We start from the raw sequence: 18,997 nt of genomic DNA on the forward strand, positions 1-18,997 counted from the left end.
TTCGGTAATAAGTGAGTAAGGCTCCGTTTGATAACACTGAATCTGAATTCTGAATTCTGAATACTGAAATAATTAATTTGCTGAATTTTAAGCACTAAAAAGAGATATATGAATGTCTGAATCTTAATGCTGAATCTATTTATACTGTTTGATAAATATTCATAATTTAATGCTTAATAAACTAGATTGTACAATTTTGCCCTTCTATCTTTTAATCCAAAAAGGAAATAAAACCTATGATTTAATTAACTTAAAATTGTTAGGTATGAAAATGACAATGATTGTGAAGAGCAATGCATACAATGACAATGTTTCTTTGTGTGGGAAAAGGGTATGGTTTCATCGTTTTGAGAATGGGAAAATGAGTTTTTAATACTCTAAAAGCACGTTCAATTACATTTCTCAATCTTGCATGTGCTTGGTTAAAACGTTCTTCTTTTGATCTTGGACGAGAAGCATTTTGAAAATCAGACAACCAATATCTAATATTTCGATATGGTGTCATAAAGCCATGTGTGTGTGAATAAGTTGCATCACATAAATAATATTTATCTGTACAAAAAATATATATATCAAAATATAAATGTTTGTGGATGAAAATTACTGCAAAAAAATACTATTGTTAAAAAAAATTTTTGAATAGAGAATATCAGGTTGTTTTGTTTAATTAGATAAGGATTTTGAATAGGGAATATTAGGTTGTTTAATTAGATAAGGATTTTGAATGTAATTAACAAATAGGGATATATTTGGTAGATAAGATAAAGTAGTTGAAATAAATCTCTTGATTCTTATCAAATTAAGCATTCAGCTACGATTCTTGTGCTGAAAAAAATACATACAAATTCAGCACCACTTAATAAGTTCAGCAGGTGAATTTTTATTTATCAAACACCCACAACATCTGAATGTCTGAATGAATTCAGTTTCAGCACTTTTTTATGTTATCAAACAGGCACTAACTTATCACTTGTTTTCAGGAGCAAGTTTTGCCTAGAAAATTTAGTACCACTTAATTAATTCAGATGTTCAATTTTTTATTATCAAACGCGTCTGAATATATTAAGATTTGAATTCATTAAGTTTAAGTACTGAATTAGATTATTAAACAGGGCCTTAGTTAATTAATTATTTAGTCATTAGAGTAACACTCTCCTAACTTTTGGACTGAAGACTGATAATTGAGTATAACTCTCTGAAATCAGAGGGATGGCATTGGCAGCTTCTCATTACACTTGAAAAGGGGATCAACCCATGGTACCCCAAAAAAACTAAAATGTAGGATCCAAAATTTATTGGTCACGAGCAAGGAGCAACAGCTAGTGGGCGGTCTGGAAGGGGACTGGCGGAAGCTTTTATCTTCTATTCCACAAAAGGCCAAAAACCATTCCCCCATTTTACTTGGGATTCGCCAAGTTTCCTCTGAATTGTAGGACAGGATTTGGGCTATAAAACTTGCAGTCAATAGCAAAATTAGGCAGTATCACAGGTGCCAAAATTCTCTAAGCTTCAGAATGGAGAACATGAATAAAATCACAGGAACAGACAAACAAGGAGATTAGAACGCTCTAGGAATCACACTACTAGAAATCTTGAGGATCACAGTCTACAAGGACATTATTAACAAGGACAAACCTTCCTTGATAACTCTAATCCTCACAACTAAAATATACTAATGATCAAAAGCAATCAACTTAAATTTCCTGCAACCAACTGAAAATATTAAAATACCCCTGATGGCTAAAATCAGAAAAAAAGACTCCTTAGGACTCAAAAAAATCAGCTCACAAGGGCTTCAAGGTCCCAATCCAGTCGCGAACATAAAAGACCCTTCCATGTTGAATTCACTAATTTCGTCACATGGCAATTCTTTTGATTTTACACATAAGTTGAGTTATGGAATCCATGTGACAGTGCTACATTTGAACAATTGAATTGGGATCGAAAACTTTCGCAACTGACGATTTGAAGCCACTCGCAAAATGGGCGGGATGGGCGGGATTTGCTTGGGCTTAATATGGAACCGAGTCATATGGGTTTGGGCCCAACCTTGCCCATATGTGTTTTGGGATTAACTTGGGCGGGATCACTTTGGGATGGGTTTAGATTGATCCCGCCCAAACCCAAATCTATTTTCTAAATATTTTTTTCCTTTAATTCATTTTTTATTTTTTAAATAACTTTAATATCTTCTACACTTTTTAAATAACAACAATTACTTCACAAAGACATACATTTTGATAAGAACAAAATGAACTTCAAAACCTTCTATCATAGCACATAAATACATACAACAAGCATTACTACACCGTGCAACTAGTCTGCGTGTAGAAGTCATCAGTCCAAAATCAAGCCTCTGTCATCAAGACGCTATCCATCAAGAAGTGATCTTTCCATTCACCAAGGCTTGCAAAAGATAAAAATCCACATAACAGTGGGAGAAACAGAGCAATGGTACTATAGAATAGACATCTTCTCAACCAATATGGAAAACACGGATTGTTGCCATTCACTTTGGTATCCACCAAAGATTTGGATTCCTGGAGCAAAAAGAGTAAAGAGGTTGACAAAGAAAACTTTTGAGAACATGCAATATAAACTTCTGAGATTACAAACTGTCATGTTGTACCTTATACTCCACTACCAAGTTTAGCCACCAATCTTTGGACATCAACACTCATTTCTGCGTCCTCTTCTACCTCAGAAGCATCATAACCTGCCATTATTTAAAAAGAACCAAAATTAATAGAAAAGAAAATAAACATATTTGACATTTAAAATTTCAAATTAATATTACCTTCGCCACCATAAATCCAGTCTCGAGAACATAGCAATGCTTCAACATTGCTTGGCAAAAGTGCATTTCGAAACTTTCCAAGGATTCGACCTCCATGACTGAATGCAGATTCAGATGCAACCGTTGTAATGGGAATGCTCAAAATGTCTCTTGCTAATAAGGAAAGTTCAGGACATCTCAGCATATTTCCTTTCCAAAAATCAAGAATATTAAATTTCTTATCTCTTGGAAGTAATTTCTCCTCCAAGTAAATACCTAATTGGGACTTGGAAATAGATGCCTCATGTTGGCTATTATAGGAATCAAACTCCAAATCTAACTCATCCCTTATTTCACCATCATTTTCAGCATTAGCAATCCTATCTTGGGATTCTAAACAAGCAAGAGACTGGCCTTGTAAATATACCTCAAACAATGCTTCTAACTTGTCTTTAAGATTTTTAACCTTTTCCTCAGCAGTCAAAGGATCAAGCTTTTCAAAACAAAATTGCAAGTAGCGTAATTTATACCTCGGATCCAAAATGAAAGCCAAAGATAGAATGACACTGTAGCAGTCCCAATACTTTTTAAACTTCGCATTCATAAACTCAGCCATACCATGTATAAAATCATCAGAACTATGAAGATTTTTTCGAATCAACAATTCTATTCTCCACACCTTGAGAAAATACAAATTTGCAGTAGGATAATATGACCCAGAAAACAGTAATGTCATTTCATAAAAAGGTTGTAAAAATTCAGCAACCTTCTTAATCTTCATCCACTCATAATCTGATGGGCAGTGTTCGTACAGTCCATCTACTCTCTGCAAACGATGAAATGCTGCTCGATAAGGTAACGCACTATCCAACATCAAATAAGTGGAATTCCACCTTGTTGGCACATCTTGTTGTAATTTCTTGCTAGCATCCAAGGAAACATATTTCACACATTTAGCAAATTTCATGCCTCTCATCTCCGAACCTCTAACAAATTTGACACTCTCTCTAATCTTGACCACAGAAGAATCAATAGCTTTAAGACCATGCTGAACTATCAAATTTAAAATATGTGCACCACAACGCATATGAAGATGGTCACCATTACATATTAAAGAATCTATCACCAAAAAATGATCCTTTAGTGCTTCTATTATCCCAGTTTGGTAACTTGCATTATCTAATGTAACACTAAAAATTTTTCGCTCAATACCCCATTCCTTCAAAAACTGAATCAACTGATCACCTAAAAGTGGACCATTATGTGGGGGAGGTATGTGTCGAAAAATCAATACTTTTTTTCTCAAAGTCCAACTCTCATCAATATAGTGCCCTGTCACAGCCATGTAGCCATCTGTAGTTAACGAACTCCATAAATCTGAAGTTAAACAAATCCTACCAGGAATCACCTCTAATTCCTTTTTTAATTTTTCCTTTTCCCTATTGTATAATTTTAATATATCAGACTTGGCTGTATTTCTTGAGAGAGTTTGGACAGTTGGATTCAAAAATTTGTGCAAGTCCCTTATACCTTGATGTTCTACAAAGCTAAAAGGATAGTTATGCCGTGCTATTGCCAAAGATATATGCTCTCGATACACGTCATGGTCAACCATCAAGTATTGTGCTGCTTGTTCTTTGCTATTCGAACATCCTCTAGATATGTGACGGTTCATTCCTGATGTACCTGATATGCCGTCTGCCAGTAATACAGCACCACATAACATACATTCGGCTCTTTGTCTTCCATCAGGATCAACCTCCTTTTTTTTGAAAACATCCCAAACTTTAGAATATCTTCCTGGCTTAGAAGAACTTGCATGGCTTGCTTGACTATAGTCATCTTCAGGTTCTAAACTACCTTGTTGATCCATTGGAACCTATTAAATAGCATGAACACAACCCAAAAAATTACAACCACCTAGAGCAATATGATTAGAATCAGAAAATTAGCTTGCATGAGCTCATAAAGAGAGAGGAATCTGTCTGGAATCAATGTTCCATTTTATATGCAATCTCAATTACTACACATTTCTCTTGCATACATCACAAGAAACAACTAAAAATTAAGGAAATAAAACCGAAGGATAAAAGTCTCAGCAAAGCAAATTGGTCCGAGTCCGAAATTGTTGTATTTGTAAGTTTACTAGCACCTCTTTGGTCAAATAATATAATATGTAGTGCATTGCCAAAAACGAACGTATTGAGTAAATAAAACCAACCTAGGAGTAGTGGTTGGAGATCAAACTTTAAAATTTAACCAACCCAAGTGCACTTGGAAGTTAAACTTAAAAAAGTTGATCGACATTAGGCAGGCAGCAGCACTGGTTTGGATATTCACCTGCCACTGTCCTTTTCCTCTGCTTTTCCCTTGCAGCAGAACAAGGTTGGCTTGTAAACCTGCAGTATTACAACATGTATCAAGTCATACCTCCCTTTATGCAATTCCAAAGATATTTTAATGTAACAAAGGGGATTCAGAGCCATTGAAAAATGTTATTCTGGGGAAACCAAAGGAAACCAAGTCATACCCGAATATTTTTTGGTAAACATCCATTATATCAAAGAAATCATGCATTCCCCTCACATTTTTACGTAGGAAGGATAATGGCAGCACTTACTCATTCCTAAAATTTGACACCTATAGCTGAAGTTAATTAATTAAACAGTAATGAATGTTGGAGAATTGACAACATCCATGTGCAATTATGAGAGCAAAATTACAGATAGAAGATGCGGCAATTTGCCGTATTAGTGACTGCCAAGTGCCCCTCAACAATAAATTCGATAATTCATCTCCAAATCAAATACATAGGAGGTTCTTTTTTTTTTATATATTTTTTACTTTAATGCAGAGGGTTTTTTTTCCCCTCTTCTTCTACGTATAGGATTGATCCTCAGTTTGATGTTTCGCCATTATGATGTAACTTTCAAATGCCAAGGATTCATGCGACCAATTCAAGAGAGAATTTCACAGCAGGTGCTTTTCTATATTTCCTCAATTAAACATATTTCTTATCCTTCACAACACATTTACAGCAATTCCCACTACATCAAATAGGAAAATACCCAAATATAAACAAGAAAACCGAGTAAATTAGGAAGGAAGGTATATGAGAATGAAATAACTACCGGGAGAGCAGAGGTCGGAGTAGCCGTGGAGAGCGGAGGAAGAAAGGGAGGTGGAGGAATCGTTGAGGGAGCTGCGGATGAAGAAAGGAGAGGAGTTTCGAAGTATATTTTTTAGGAAGATATTTGGGCTAGTGGGTACCCAAGTATTTCCCACCCTTTCCCATTCATTGCTGGGTATAGTTGGGATGTGTCCCAACTTAAACCCAATACTAAATTATAATACCCATCCCGCCCAAAGTTCCTTTGGGCTTGGGTAGCCCAATGGGACTTGGGACAAATTGCCAGCTCTATGTCTAGAGTATCTTAGCAAATATGAAAAGAATGACATTGTGTTTATCGTATCTGAAAACTACAACAATTAAGGATATCTGTTGACTAAACCTTTGTCGAGGAACTTGGTGAATTCAATGTCATTGGATATGGGTTGAAAACCTTAATCTAAAATCACTTGCAATAGGAACCCTACCTTGATTCTAGCACTACCACTAGATGAAAAGGTTTAAGGGGTAACAACAAGTTGGAAATTGATTGTGAGAACTAGATACTTTTGTGTACATTTCCACCCCACTAGTGCATATTGTTATAAGAGATTGAGTACATGTTGAAATTATAATCCTAATGAAGTGTAAATTCTTTCTTAGTGCTCGGTCCTATAAAGTTTGAAAGTGTCTTCACCAATATCATCATAGGAGTGGTGCCACTTCTAATAAAAGGTCGGTTTGTTTTTGTTTATGATCATGAATCTAAGATGGAGCACATGGCCAGTAATAGTGCTAAATTTCTTTGTGAATTAATCAATGTTTATAATACCATGTATATAGTATATCTAGTCTAATAGATTTGGTGATGTCTTACACTAAAAAAAGTTTAAATATAATGATACTTTTCTTTATGCATGGTATTTTATGTGTTAATTTGTTATTTCATTCACAAACTAAGTGGGAGATTGTTGGAATAGTTTGTAAATGAAATAGAAATGAGACTTATTAGAATAAAGAATTTGGAAACTTAAGGGTCTGTTGGAAGCCAAAAGTTTTTGAAACATTTTTGGCATTTTCTATCCATTGAAGGGGGTTAATAGTGCCTTTCAATGTCCATAAAATGTCCATAAACATGTGAATAGTGGCTGAATAGTTTGTGACGCTTGGATTGTCCTTTTACTATAAAAATGACAAGTTTCTAATATATAAACTAACTAGAACCTTGATCATATCTTTGTAAGAGCAAGTTTGACATTTGCTATCAAGTTTTTCCAAAATCTTGTTGTATCATAGATGTTATTTGCCAAAATTCTATAGCAAACACTATGTGCAGTGCGGGTAAATAACACTTTAAAGATAATGTCAAACGCGCCTCAGGATCATCAACAGATCCCCTTTCTTTTGTGTAATTTGTTAGTGAAATTATTGCACTTTTCTATTGTCTTTTAGAAACTTAAGGGTACGTTGGAAGTCAAAAGTTTCTGAAACATTTTTGGCATTTTCTATCCATTAAAGGGGCTTAATGGTGCCTTTCAATGTCCATAAATGTCTATAAACATGAGAAATAGTGGCTGAATAGCTTGTGACTCTTGGGCTATCTTTTCATTATAAAAATGACAAGTTTCTAAGACATAAACTAACTAGAATCTTGATCATTTCTTTGTAAGAACAAACTTGACATTTTCTATCTAAGTTTCTCCAAAATCTTGTTGTATTCTAGAGATAATTTGCCATAACCCCATAGCAAATACTGTGTGTTACGAGGGAAATAACACCTTAAGAATAGTATCAAACACACCTCAAGATCATCAACAAATTCCCTTTCTTTTGTGAAATTTGTTAGTGAAGTTTCTGCATTCTTCTATTGTCTTGTTTTATTTTCTTAACATTTGACACAAGCCAAAATGCTTCTTATGCCAAAACACACATAAACTGCAACCGTGAGAATGGATATAGTGTCCAGCAAGGTTAGATGATGGCAGTACGATAGCAATTTTTTGCTCGCAACCAAAAGAACATTCATTGCTACAACTGAATTGTGAAACATCTCCATTGTTTTGGTTTCCATTACAACCACCTCCTTCACAATATCCAATACTTTGGAAGATTTGCATCGGAGCACGTTTATGATTTCAGATTCAGCCATCTGTGACCCAACAAAAAAAAAGAAAAGAAAGGGAGACAAAGAACATTGTATAGAAAATCAGTTATGTCCAACTTATGTTAACCACAAAAAAGAGTATTGTGTAGAAAATTAAAAGAACATTGTGCACAAAATTAAAAGAACATTGTATAGAAAATTAAAAAATGACCTATACTATGTTAGCCGCAAAAACATAAAAAAGAGAGAAAGAACATTGTGTAAAAAATTAAAAGAATATGTCAAGAAATTAAAAAATGACTTGAGTGGTGGAGTACAAATAGTGAAGTGAATTGCTGCAAGTGGGAGCAAAGACCAGAGGCGAAAGGAGAGATTGGAGAAGACAAATTCTATATTTATAGAGTAATAGAAAATTGGCACATGCATTGGCACATATGAATGAGAGACAAATTCTATTTTTAAAAATGGTTTTTTTCTTTTTTTTTTTTGGGACTAAGCTTACTAGTAATTTTTTTCCTTTTTGAGGTAAGCAACTGCTATAAAGGGGCAATTGATTTGTCCTGGTTTCCACTGTCCAATTTGTCCATGCAATTTCTTTGTCTTCACATACCACATGTCCATGGATTTTTTTTTTTTTGACTTCTCATTATTTCTTTTGAGGCGCATTTGCAGTTGTTCGTTCTTTTTGCATCGTTTCTCTCCTTTTGCTCTTATGTCCTTTTTTCAGTTTCACCGTCATTTCTCTGTTCCATTTGTTATTTTTGGTCTTTTTAGCCATTTGATTAATTGTATGGTATGGTTTCCTCAGACTCTATAGTCTATATAGAGTATTGGTATAGGAACTTGTGCATTAGTATAGACCCATTTCTCTTCTAAGGGCATCCATAGCGCGGGTGTAATGGACCGCTCCATGACACGGTCTCCCATTGGAGCCGTGTCATGGAGATTACACGCATCATGGATATGATGCGTGTAATCCATTAGAAGGTGGGACCCATGATTAAATGTAAAATAATTCTAGCCACCAACGGTTACATCCAATTTTAGCTTCAACGGTAAATTTGCCAGCACACAACACATTTTAGCTTTCCAACGGTTAGATTTTAGCCTTCTATATAAACACACAACACTTTTTTTAAAACATATCCCACTATTCTACTCTATTATTTCTTTTATTATCTCACACACTTTTACTCTCTCACTCATTTAATTCATTTTTTGTGATTATGGAGGAAAATTTTAGTAGTTTTACAAATATGTTAAATGCTCCAAATATAGAAAATTCATCATCCTCACAAAATCAAAACCCCCAAAAATTTCAAAATTAAATTACCCATTTTCTGGTATTCCTACAAATGTGCAAAATTATGCATTTCCCCCAAATTTATCCACTTCCAATCATCCATCAAATTTTCAAATCTGCCAAATTTTTCATATCCAATTCCCATGTATCCTCCACCTCCTTAATTTAATCCAAATATGGGAAATCACTACACATCGGGGTATTATAACTTTGGTATGGGTTATGGAGGCTCAAGTGCTCCGTCGGAGATAAGGAAGGATTTTGATTTCGCCAGCCAACAACAAAATGCTACATCAACGGAATCAATGCCGAACACTCAATTTCCACTATATTTAACACGACGTGGGGTGGATAACATTACTCTCACCAATGAGTCAATGGAAGAATCTGATTATAAACGCGTTCCATGGAGTGTGGATGATGACAAGATACTTGCAAGTGCTTGACTCACAATTTCTAATTGTAGCATTGTGGGTAATTCTCAAAATGAAGAGAGTTTTTGGAAACGAGTCACAGAATACTTCAACGAGTTATGCATTATTAAAATAAATATTCGATTTAATTGTGGACCCATGTTATTACACCTTATGGAGTGTAATCCATTGTGAGTGAAAGTGTAATAAAAGACAAGAAAGTGGAATGCTGACGTGGCATGTGGATTACACTCCACAAGGTGTAATAACATTGTGGATGCTCTAAATTCTAACGTCCAAAAGTCCAAATTCTAATGTCTTTAGTACTTTATTGTGGAAAGGGGAAAGGAAAAAAAAGAAAAGATACATAAGCGGATAGGTTCAGTTCATTTTCGTTCTCTAACCAAAATCATCTATAGTGAAGGTTTTAAAGATGTTTATAACTTCAGCTATACGGGCAAATTGCAAATTCCAAGCATCTTGATTTAGGAGAGCGAGGGTTGGTTTTTTGGCTGTCACAATGACCAATCCTCTTGTTGTCTTCAGGGTATGATCATGTCAACTGTTTAAATTTCTTGACATATTTGTCAATTTTTTTTCCCTCTTGGTCCACTAATTGTAGAATTGTCTTTCTTGATTTCTTCCACACGTTGTCCTTAATCTGAAATCAGTAGTGTACTTTAAAGAACAGGAGGATAAAAGGGATTTTGTAATATCCAATGGATGTGAGAAAGTGGCTTGAATTAGGGAATAGGTAAGTTTATTTTCATGTCTTATTCAATGTTTTGAAAACCGGATCGGATCGGCCGGTTCAACCGGTTGAACTGCGAACCGGCCATGGCACCAGTCCGGTTCTATGTTAGGGTTGACCATGCTAGAAAACCGGTCAAAAATCGGTCCAACCGTGAAACCGGATTGAATAGTTTTTTTCCGGTTTTCGAGTTTTCCTCTTTTTTTTTTATAACGTTTTGCAAAATATAGCTTTCAAGATTCGAACTCATGACCTTTGTAATAGAAGACCAATATAGTAACCGTTGCACTATCACATCTTATTAATTTTTTTTATAACTTATTTATATAAAACAAACACTCATATTTTTTTTCATTTTTCTTACAAAATCTCATCCTCTTATGGCTCTTTCTTTTCAATTTTCAACTCTTTCTCTCTCTCTCTCTTTCTCTCTATCCTCTTTTCTTTTGTCACTCCCTTTTTAATCAAACATCTTTATTTTTAATTTATTGATGTTTTCTTACATCTTTTAATTTTATTTTTGTCCATTAAATTAAAAAAGTTAAAAAAGAATTATTTTTTTAACCCAAATTATTTAATGCCACAACCACTTACTTTTATCTCATTTTTTGTTTCTTATCAAGTTTGCATTTTTATTTTCGATTCTCTTGACTTCTTTCGAACTCCAAACTTTTTTAAATTGCAATCTCTAAATCCCAAAATATAAATTAAAATTTAAGTTCACAATGTCTAAATTCTCATAGACGTGAATTTTGTATAATTTCAAAATATTGTGATATTTTTGGGTTGGATTTAAGATTTTTTCGTAGATATAATTGAAATTGAGATGAAATTTATTTGTTTTAACTTATAATTCAAAAATAAATAATTTATTTTTAAAAATCCAAGTTATTCAAAAATAGTAAACTTTTCATCATGTAAAGTATTAAATTAGTCCATTACATGTCTTATTTTGTGCATATATATATATTTATATAAATTATTTATTTAAAAATTCATTGAACCAAGATTGAACCGGTCCGACCGGTTAAACCTTGATCCTTTCACTTCACCGGTTCAATTAACGGTCCGGTTTTTAAAACATTGGTCTTATTTGTAGGCCTTGTTTTATAATTATACATAATGTTGTTTTATTTGCATTGTGTTTGAGTGTAATTAAAATGGATAGGATGGAATTCTACTTCTATGAATCTTAATTAATCCATCATGTTCTGTTCAAAATGTTGAAACCACAGCAATGGAATGGTGCACACAGAAAAGAAATTTTCTGGTCCTACATCAGGTTCAAACTTTTCTTCTTGATTCCTTGTTTATTCTTTTTTGTTTTTTAGTCTGTTTTGTCTGACACCAACTTGAATATTAAAAAAAAAAAACGCACAGCAGGCTGGTTTACAAACTTTGATTATTTCCAATTGCGTCTCAAATTTATGAGTTGATGGTGATTTGCTTCGGACTCCTCAAGTAACGTTGGGAAAATCATCAAAATTAAAGCAAAGCAGACTATTCAAGCCTAGGATTCCAACGTTAATCAACTTCCAAGTCTGAACCACCATGGATTTACTACTAATAATAATATCATAATAACAAAATGATCCCAGTACAAGCTTTGCAGGCAGGACTCAAGGAAAGAATTCTGCTAAACCTGCCGATTGCTTGAGATCTCTGTGAAGAGGTGCAAGATTCCCCTTCCCCCCCCCCCCCTCCCTACGTCAAGTCAAGGTTGCAGTGGGAGGTGTGCGTATGAAGGGTGTGAAAGAAGGAAGGAACTTCGGTCGACTTCTATCTAATGATCTTGAGTGAATGTTTATTTTCCCAAATCCCTCAATCCAAATGAATTAGAATTACAAAAGCAAGCAGGTGTAACATTAACCCTTAATACACCCCATGTATAACAATAGCGTTTGAAAATGGGAAAGTACTTCCTTCAAAAAAAAAAAAAAAAGATTTAATTGATGCTAATTGGTAAAAGAAAAAAAAAAGTGAAAGCAGCACATCACATCCATTTCCATTGAGATGACCTATGAGAATTGAAGACTTTTTATGTCCGGTCGATCAATTGGTAGGTATATAGCCAGCATCCACTGCCAAACTATGCCCCGTAACAAAGGCAGAGTCATCACTTGCCAAAAACAACACCGCATCTGCTACATGTCTGGCCTTCAGAAATCCTGATTTCTTGATAGCCATCTCAGCCTCAAAACACCTCTCCGTGTCCTCCGCACTCATCTGAAGCCGCCCGCAAATCATCGGAGTAGCCACCGGCCCCGGCGCCACACAGTTCACCCGTATCCCATGCTCACCTAGCCCTTTACTAGCACACCTAATCAACCCTTGAACGGCATGCTTGGACATCACGTAATCTATAGCCGCCCCCGTGCCATAATTTGCCATAACACTAGCCGTGCAAATTATGCTTCCCTTGACGCCGCCCTCCACCATGACACGGCCCGCGTGCTTCACACACGCCGCCATGCCGCGGACGTTGATGGAGAAGAGCTCTTCATAAGCACTCAGATCGAAAGTCAAGATGTCCTGCGCGCATTTGCTGACGATCCCAGCATTGCTGAACATGATATCCAGTTGTCCGTGCCTCTCGACGGTTGAATCCACGAGGGACTTGACTTGCTCCTCGTCCGACACGTCGCACTTGATGAACGTGCAGCAATGCAGGCCGATTGATTCGGCTACTTGCTGGCCTTTTTCCTCTTGAATGTCCGCAATCACCACTGCTCTTGCACCGTGCTCGGCGAAACGACGGGCCGTTTCCTCCCCTAGGCCGCTTGCGCCGCCGGTTACAATGGCGACTTTATTCTGCAGCTTCGCGATTTGTGAAGGTTTGCTGATCATTTTTAACTGAACTGGCTGCTGCCGTATATTGAGTTGTTATCCCTAAGCGTATTTTATAAGGGTGTTTTGGTGTTTGATTTTGTGGTTATCTTAGCTGTTTTTAGTGAGCATATCATATCCATAAGATTATGTGTTGTTAATAATACATCTTAAGTTTCTTGCACGCAACTCTGAGTTTGTCAGTTTAAATGTTCCGGATCCCATGCAGTTCATGTGAGAATAAAATACTCCCTCCTCCGTCCCACTTTTGACAGTTGTGTTTTCCTTTTTTGTCTATCCCAAATTGTATTTTAATTTTTCTAAAATACCCTTATTCAATGTAAGTTGTTGTTACTATAAACCTACCCTATTTAATGAGAGTTGATTCTTTTTTTACCATCAATTCAAGTTCCCATAAAGTTGTACTCTAATTAATGTGAGGGTATTTTAGGAAAATAGTTACCTAAATTGATTGTTCCAACAAAGTTAGCTACTTTTTCTTAAGCTGTGTGAAAAAAAAACCAGAACTATCAAAGTGGGACGGAGGGAGTATTATTTTTGTTTTTTCTCAGATTTGAGAGGAACTTGTAGCCGAAGATGTCACCCTAGTGTTGATTAATGCAGATTTCAAGATAAATTCCCAGGGCACTACATAATGTTATCTATATGACCAAAGGATTTTTGGTTCCTGCATTCTAGACATTTCATTTATTTTAGATCGAAAAAAAGAAAAAAAAAAGAAGTGCTGGAAAATTATGAAAGAACTATGAAAAGGAGGAAAAAAAAAGGGACCTATAGATTAAGGGATCAACAAGGAATTGTAAATCGAAGAAAAGAAAAAAAAAATTATGAAAAGGAGTGCTGGAAAATTTTCTAAATAAAAACGGACCTGCAGATTAGGGGACCAACTCTGACTTGGATAATTGGATCAACTATATATGTTCATCTACAAAGCCACAACATCAGATTTATTAGATAAAAAAGTATTAGAATAAAATTCTGGAAACAAAGGGACAAAAGAAAACGGGAAGAAAGCTAGCAGGAAAAGAACACACACGAGACATGGAGGAACAAACAAAATGAAAATGGAAAAAGAAGAGGTAAAACTTGTGCACCGGCCTTAGAAGAGGAGGAATGAATTGTATAGAGATTAAAGACAACAATTAACAGAATGGTCATCTCTCTAACCCTATACATGTTCTTATATCTTATAGGGATAAGGAAACTCTAATAGAACAGCAGAAGGAAATCCAGGAGAGGCCGGTTGTCTATATTGCGGATAATTATGTACGTAAATTAGAGAAGGAAATTGATGACAGGTAAGAAAAAGGAATATTACCAGAACATTATTATTATGGTAGCATCAGGTTTCAACTTGAGGCAACCTTTGATATTATCAACTGCTCAGCTTTCTCCATTACGAATTTACTACATAAATGCAAACCTTTAATGCGTGAAAAGAGGACTCAATTTCCAGAACACCTTAAATTTTTGAGCTGATTTCTTGGATAAATTGAACGTCAAATCCAGGTTTTGAGTTTTGACTAGCCCAACTGCGTAATTTAGCATATTCTTCTGGGGGGATGTCACTGGAGACTGTAGTGGTTTGTCAATGTCTTTAATGCCTATTTGTAGTTTATGTGATTTCCTTTAATTCACCTATCGACCAAAAAAAAAAAAAAAAAAAAAGAAGTGGAGAAGAAGAAAGATTATGCTTGTTCAATGCAAGAAATTTGCTGGATCGTTTAGGTTCTTGAGAATGTATGTTTTATTTGTTGTTGTTATTATCAAACACATGAATGTCCAGTAATACCATCATATCATCTTAGGCTGTTGAAGATCTTCCCTCAGATGCTGAGTTTAAGCTCTAATTTCAACTCCTTCCCGACAAGCATTTTCATCCCTGAAATCTCTACTGAGGCAAGCTGTCCGTTGACCTTCAGTTCACTTCTCATACTTCTCATTCCAGCAATTTGATACTTTTGCTGTCTATTGCTAGTTGTGATTGCATACCCCTTTAGTTCTCTTACATTGTCAAGGCCTAAAAATGTGACCTTATCGATGATCCACCTCTGACTTAGAGCGAAGTCTCCATTAACAACCTTGGATTCAAGAGTTACAGTACCATTATATATGTAGCTATTGAATTGAACCAATGTCCACATCCCTTTATCACTTGCTATCTCCACTTCCTCTCCATCATCCAGGAACAATTTTCCTGTGCTGTTCTCTTTGCTGCTAACAACGACCAAAAGATTAAATGAGGTTTTCCGTGCAGCTTGAGTTGTCATAGCCTTCCCTTGCACGGCCAGTATATTTCCTTCACGAACATGTACATTGATATGATCTGGCGGTGCATCTAGTGTAACATACTGTCCCTCAGTCAAACTCACTGATTGTGAGTAATTGAAGAGGCTAAACCATTTTCCTGCCGGAAAGTATGCATCAACTGTGACTGCTCCTTGCTTCAGTACAGGTGAGATCATAACACCTTTGCCAAGAAGATATTGTGAGCTGATTCCATATGTATTAATATCGTCCGGAAATGAGAAAAAGAGGGGTCGTGCAACAGGCGTTCCTTTCAAGTGTGCCTCATACATTAGCGTGTAGAAGTATGGAAGTAACTGATAGCGGAGTCCTAGCACCTTTCTGGCTGATGCAGCAACTGAATCCCAAATGTAAAGTTCTTGAGAGATGGTATCGATGGAGGTGTGATCTCTAGCAAAAGGATAAAAGGCCCCTAGCTGCATCAAAGTGAAAATTGAAAGATTCAAGATGACCATGAGAATAATAATAATTTAAACTCTCCAAATTTATTTTTTTTTTGTTGGGGGGGGGGGGGTGGGGAAGCCCCAGAAAAGTGAATGCTATCATTTCCAAGCAATCATCAACTTGACAGCTAACATTTAGTGGATGGTGTAGAATTCTGACCTCCTCCAATGTTTGTTATAAGGACATGAACCTGTTGTGGTTTCCTGAATTACAATAACCTTCTCATATAAGTTTTTTGCCTTTATAATCTTGTTTTACAAGTTCTTTCCTTGTAAACTATCTCTGCAAATGGTATCAATAAAGGTTTATTTTGATTGAAAAAGCAAAAGTGTAACTGAGTTCAACATCTAGGGAAGGCTTGTCTAATATGATAAGAAACATGCAAGGAAAGTAACTTCTTGGAAGGGACATTCTGAGCCAAAAATAAATGAAAAAAACTGAGCTAGTCAGGGCACCAAGCAAGCGTACCTGTATCCAACGACGACAAAGCTCTTCTGTGGTGTTTAAAGAAAAACCGCATATATCTGCTCCAACCATTGGAACTCCAAAAAGTCCAAAACTCAAAATGGTGGGGATTGTGTATGCCAAATCATCCCAAGTGGCAGCATTATCTCCAGTCCAATGTGCTGTGAACTTTCCTGAACCAACAAAAGTTGATCTGGAAAGTACAAATGGCCTTTTACCTTTCAATTTGACTAGTGCCTGACTAGTTGCTCTAGACTCTAGGAACCCATAGAGGTTGTGCACATTATATTCGGTAACATTGAAAAAATGCACAGCAGTTCCAGGGACTGTTTTCCAAGCGATGGGCAACTGAGCTCCAGAGTTGTTTATCTTATAGGGAGGGTTATCAATAGTAGAAGTTGGGTTAGGAGAAGAAGTATTGAAATTTGATATCTCGTTCATGTCAATCCAAAGACCATCAAAGGAGACATGCTTGTGGAATTCACTGATTTCATTGCTCCAGAAGAGTCCTCCAGCCGGATTTAGAAAATCTGGGAAGTACACTTCCCCGGGCCAAACTCTACCTTCATAAGGCATATTTTCACGCTTTATGAAAATATCTGCTTGCATTCCTCTAATGTAAGTTGCATATGTCTGATTGATGCTGATACCTGCAGTAGGACCAAATGATCTCATTCAGAAATGAAGAGAGTAAGCTAAAATCCCAGAGAGTGAGAGAAATTTAGTTAGAATCAAAATGTCCCACAAACCAAACCCATATCTTTAATAAGCCAGGTATTCAAACAAAATTCAAGAAAAAAGCATACCTGGATCAAGAATGACTACATATTTTTGACCATTATGGTGAAGCATATCAATAAAAGTTTTCATCTTATCCAACGGAAAGTTGATAGGATCTAGTGTGAAATCCTTATAAGCATCCATGTAGTCTATATCTGTCCACATGACCTCTAGAGGAATTCCTGCTTTTGCATAACCAGCAACAACTCTCTCAAGAGTAGAAACATTTTTGTAACCGTAACGGCATTGATGAAATCCTGCATCATGAGATAAAGGAAAAATTCAAAAGTAAGCAGACATAAAGTACCATGATTTGTATAAGGCCAGCACTTAAATTGCCAAATCAACTGAGTAGATATATTGAGAAGTTAAAGATGGAAGTAGAGTAGAGGATCCCCATTTAGTACTTGACAATATGCCTTATGCACTCATTCACCATTCTTTTTTACGTGAAACCTTGAATAAACAGAAAGAGATATGCCCTGCTCTTGCAATGTCAAGTATGACAGTGAAAACAAATGTGCTTATTCCGCACATGAATGAATATATACTAGCACTAAAGATGTGCTTATCATGGGGATTAAATTCATTCGTTGATTTCTTTCTCAATTCAATAAGAGACTGTTTTAAAATAGTCATCCAATATGAAATGCGTGTAATCGGTTGTTGTGGGAAAATCTGTATTTTTGGGAAGTAGAATATTGAAAATCTGTATTTTTGGGAAGTAGAATATTGAGTAATAAAACCGTGTAAATTAGGAGAGATTAGAGGAGCTAAATTGGGGTGACATCTTATTCCTAGGATTAAGGATATAATTGTGTATAGTTTCCTAATATAGGCTGAAACCTGTTGTATATATTTTTTTGGATCAATGAAATAATTAATTCCCCTCATTCATTATTTTCAAGTTGGCATCAGAGCTAGGTTTGCCTGTTTTTTCCTCCTAGTTGTTTTTTCACATTGTCCCCTGTCCCTTCATCATGTCTGAAACATCATCAGAATCTACCATTAACCCTCAAACTACTGCCTCTTCATCCAAAAACAGAATCGAATCCTTGAAAACTGGTGTTGATTCTCACTCAATTCAGATTACTACCATTCGGCTGAATGGAGATAATTTTCTCCGATGGTCACAAGCAGTCCGGATGTATATCAGAGGTCGTGGCAAGATGGGGTATTTAACTGGTGAAACAAAGGCTCCAATATGCACGGATCCTGCTTACGCAACATGGGACGCGGAAAACTCCATGGTTATGACATGGCTTGTAAACTCAATGGAGGAAGATATCAGTTCTAACTACATGTGCTATTCAACGGCAGAAGAGTTATGGGAAAATATCAATCAGATGTACTCTGATTTGGGAAATCAGTCCCGGATTTTCGAGTTGACTCTCAAAATTGGAGATCTACGTCAAGGGGAAGACACTGTCACAAAATATTTCAATTCGCTTAAGCGAATATGGCAGGATTTGGATCTCTTCAACAGCTATGAGTGGAAATCAACAGAGGATTTTCAGCATCATAAGAAAACTGTTGAAGACAGCCGAATCTTTAAATTTCTGGCAGGGCTAAACGTTGAATTTGATGAAGTTAGAGGGAGAATTATTGGGAGACAGCCTCTTCCTTCAATTGGTGAGGTGTTCTCAGAGGTTAGAAGGGAGGAAAGCAGAAGAAATGTAATGCTGGGAAAGAAGGGTC

The 18,997-nt window shown here is 35.9% G+C and overlaps 2 protein-coding genes across 2 annotated transcripts; both read right to left on the reverse strand.

Annotated features, from left to right (window-relative positions):
* Nucleotides 1-12,469: 12,469 nt before the first annotated feature.
* Nucleotides 12,470-13,417, reverse strand: LOC113755785 ((-)-isopiperitenol/(-)-carveol dehydrogenase, mitochondrial-like). Its single transcript, XM_027299690.1, has one exon. The coding sequence runs from the start codon at nt 13,301-13,303 to the stop codon at nt 12,509-12,511; it is 795 nt and encodes a 264-aa protein (XP_027155491.1). The 5' UTR covers nt 13,304-13,417; the 3' UTR covers nt 12,470-12,508.
* A 1,588-nt stretch (nt 13,418-15,005) lies between these two features.
* Nucleotides 15,006-17,699, reverse strand: LOC113755781 (alpha-glucosidase-like). Its single transcript, XM_027299687.1, has 4 exons — nt 17,648-17,699; nt 17,326-17,556; nt 16,523-17,169; nt 15,006-16,026 (listed from the first exon to the last, which is right to left on the reverse strand). The coding sequence occupies exons 1-4, from the start codon at nt 17,697-17,699 to the stop codon at nt 15,130-15,132; spliced, it is 1,827 nt and encodes a 608-aa protein (XP_027155488.1). The 3' UTR covers nt 15,006-15,129.
* Nucleotides 17,700-18,997: the final 1,298 nt, after the last annotated feature.

This window comes from Coffea eugenioides, unplaced genomic scaffold (assembly GCF_003713205.1).
Source record: "Coffea eugenioides isolate CCC68of unplaced genomic scaffold, Ceug_1.0 ScVebR1_1732;HRSCAF=2636, whole genome shotgun sequence".
Taxonomy (NCBI): domain Eukaryota; kingdom Viridiplantae; phylum Streptophyta; class Magnoliopsida; order Gentianales; family Rubiaceae; genus Coffea; species Coffea eugenioides.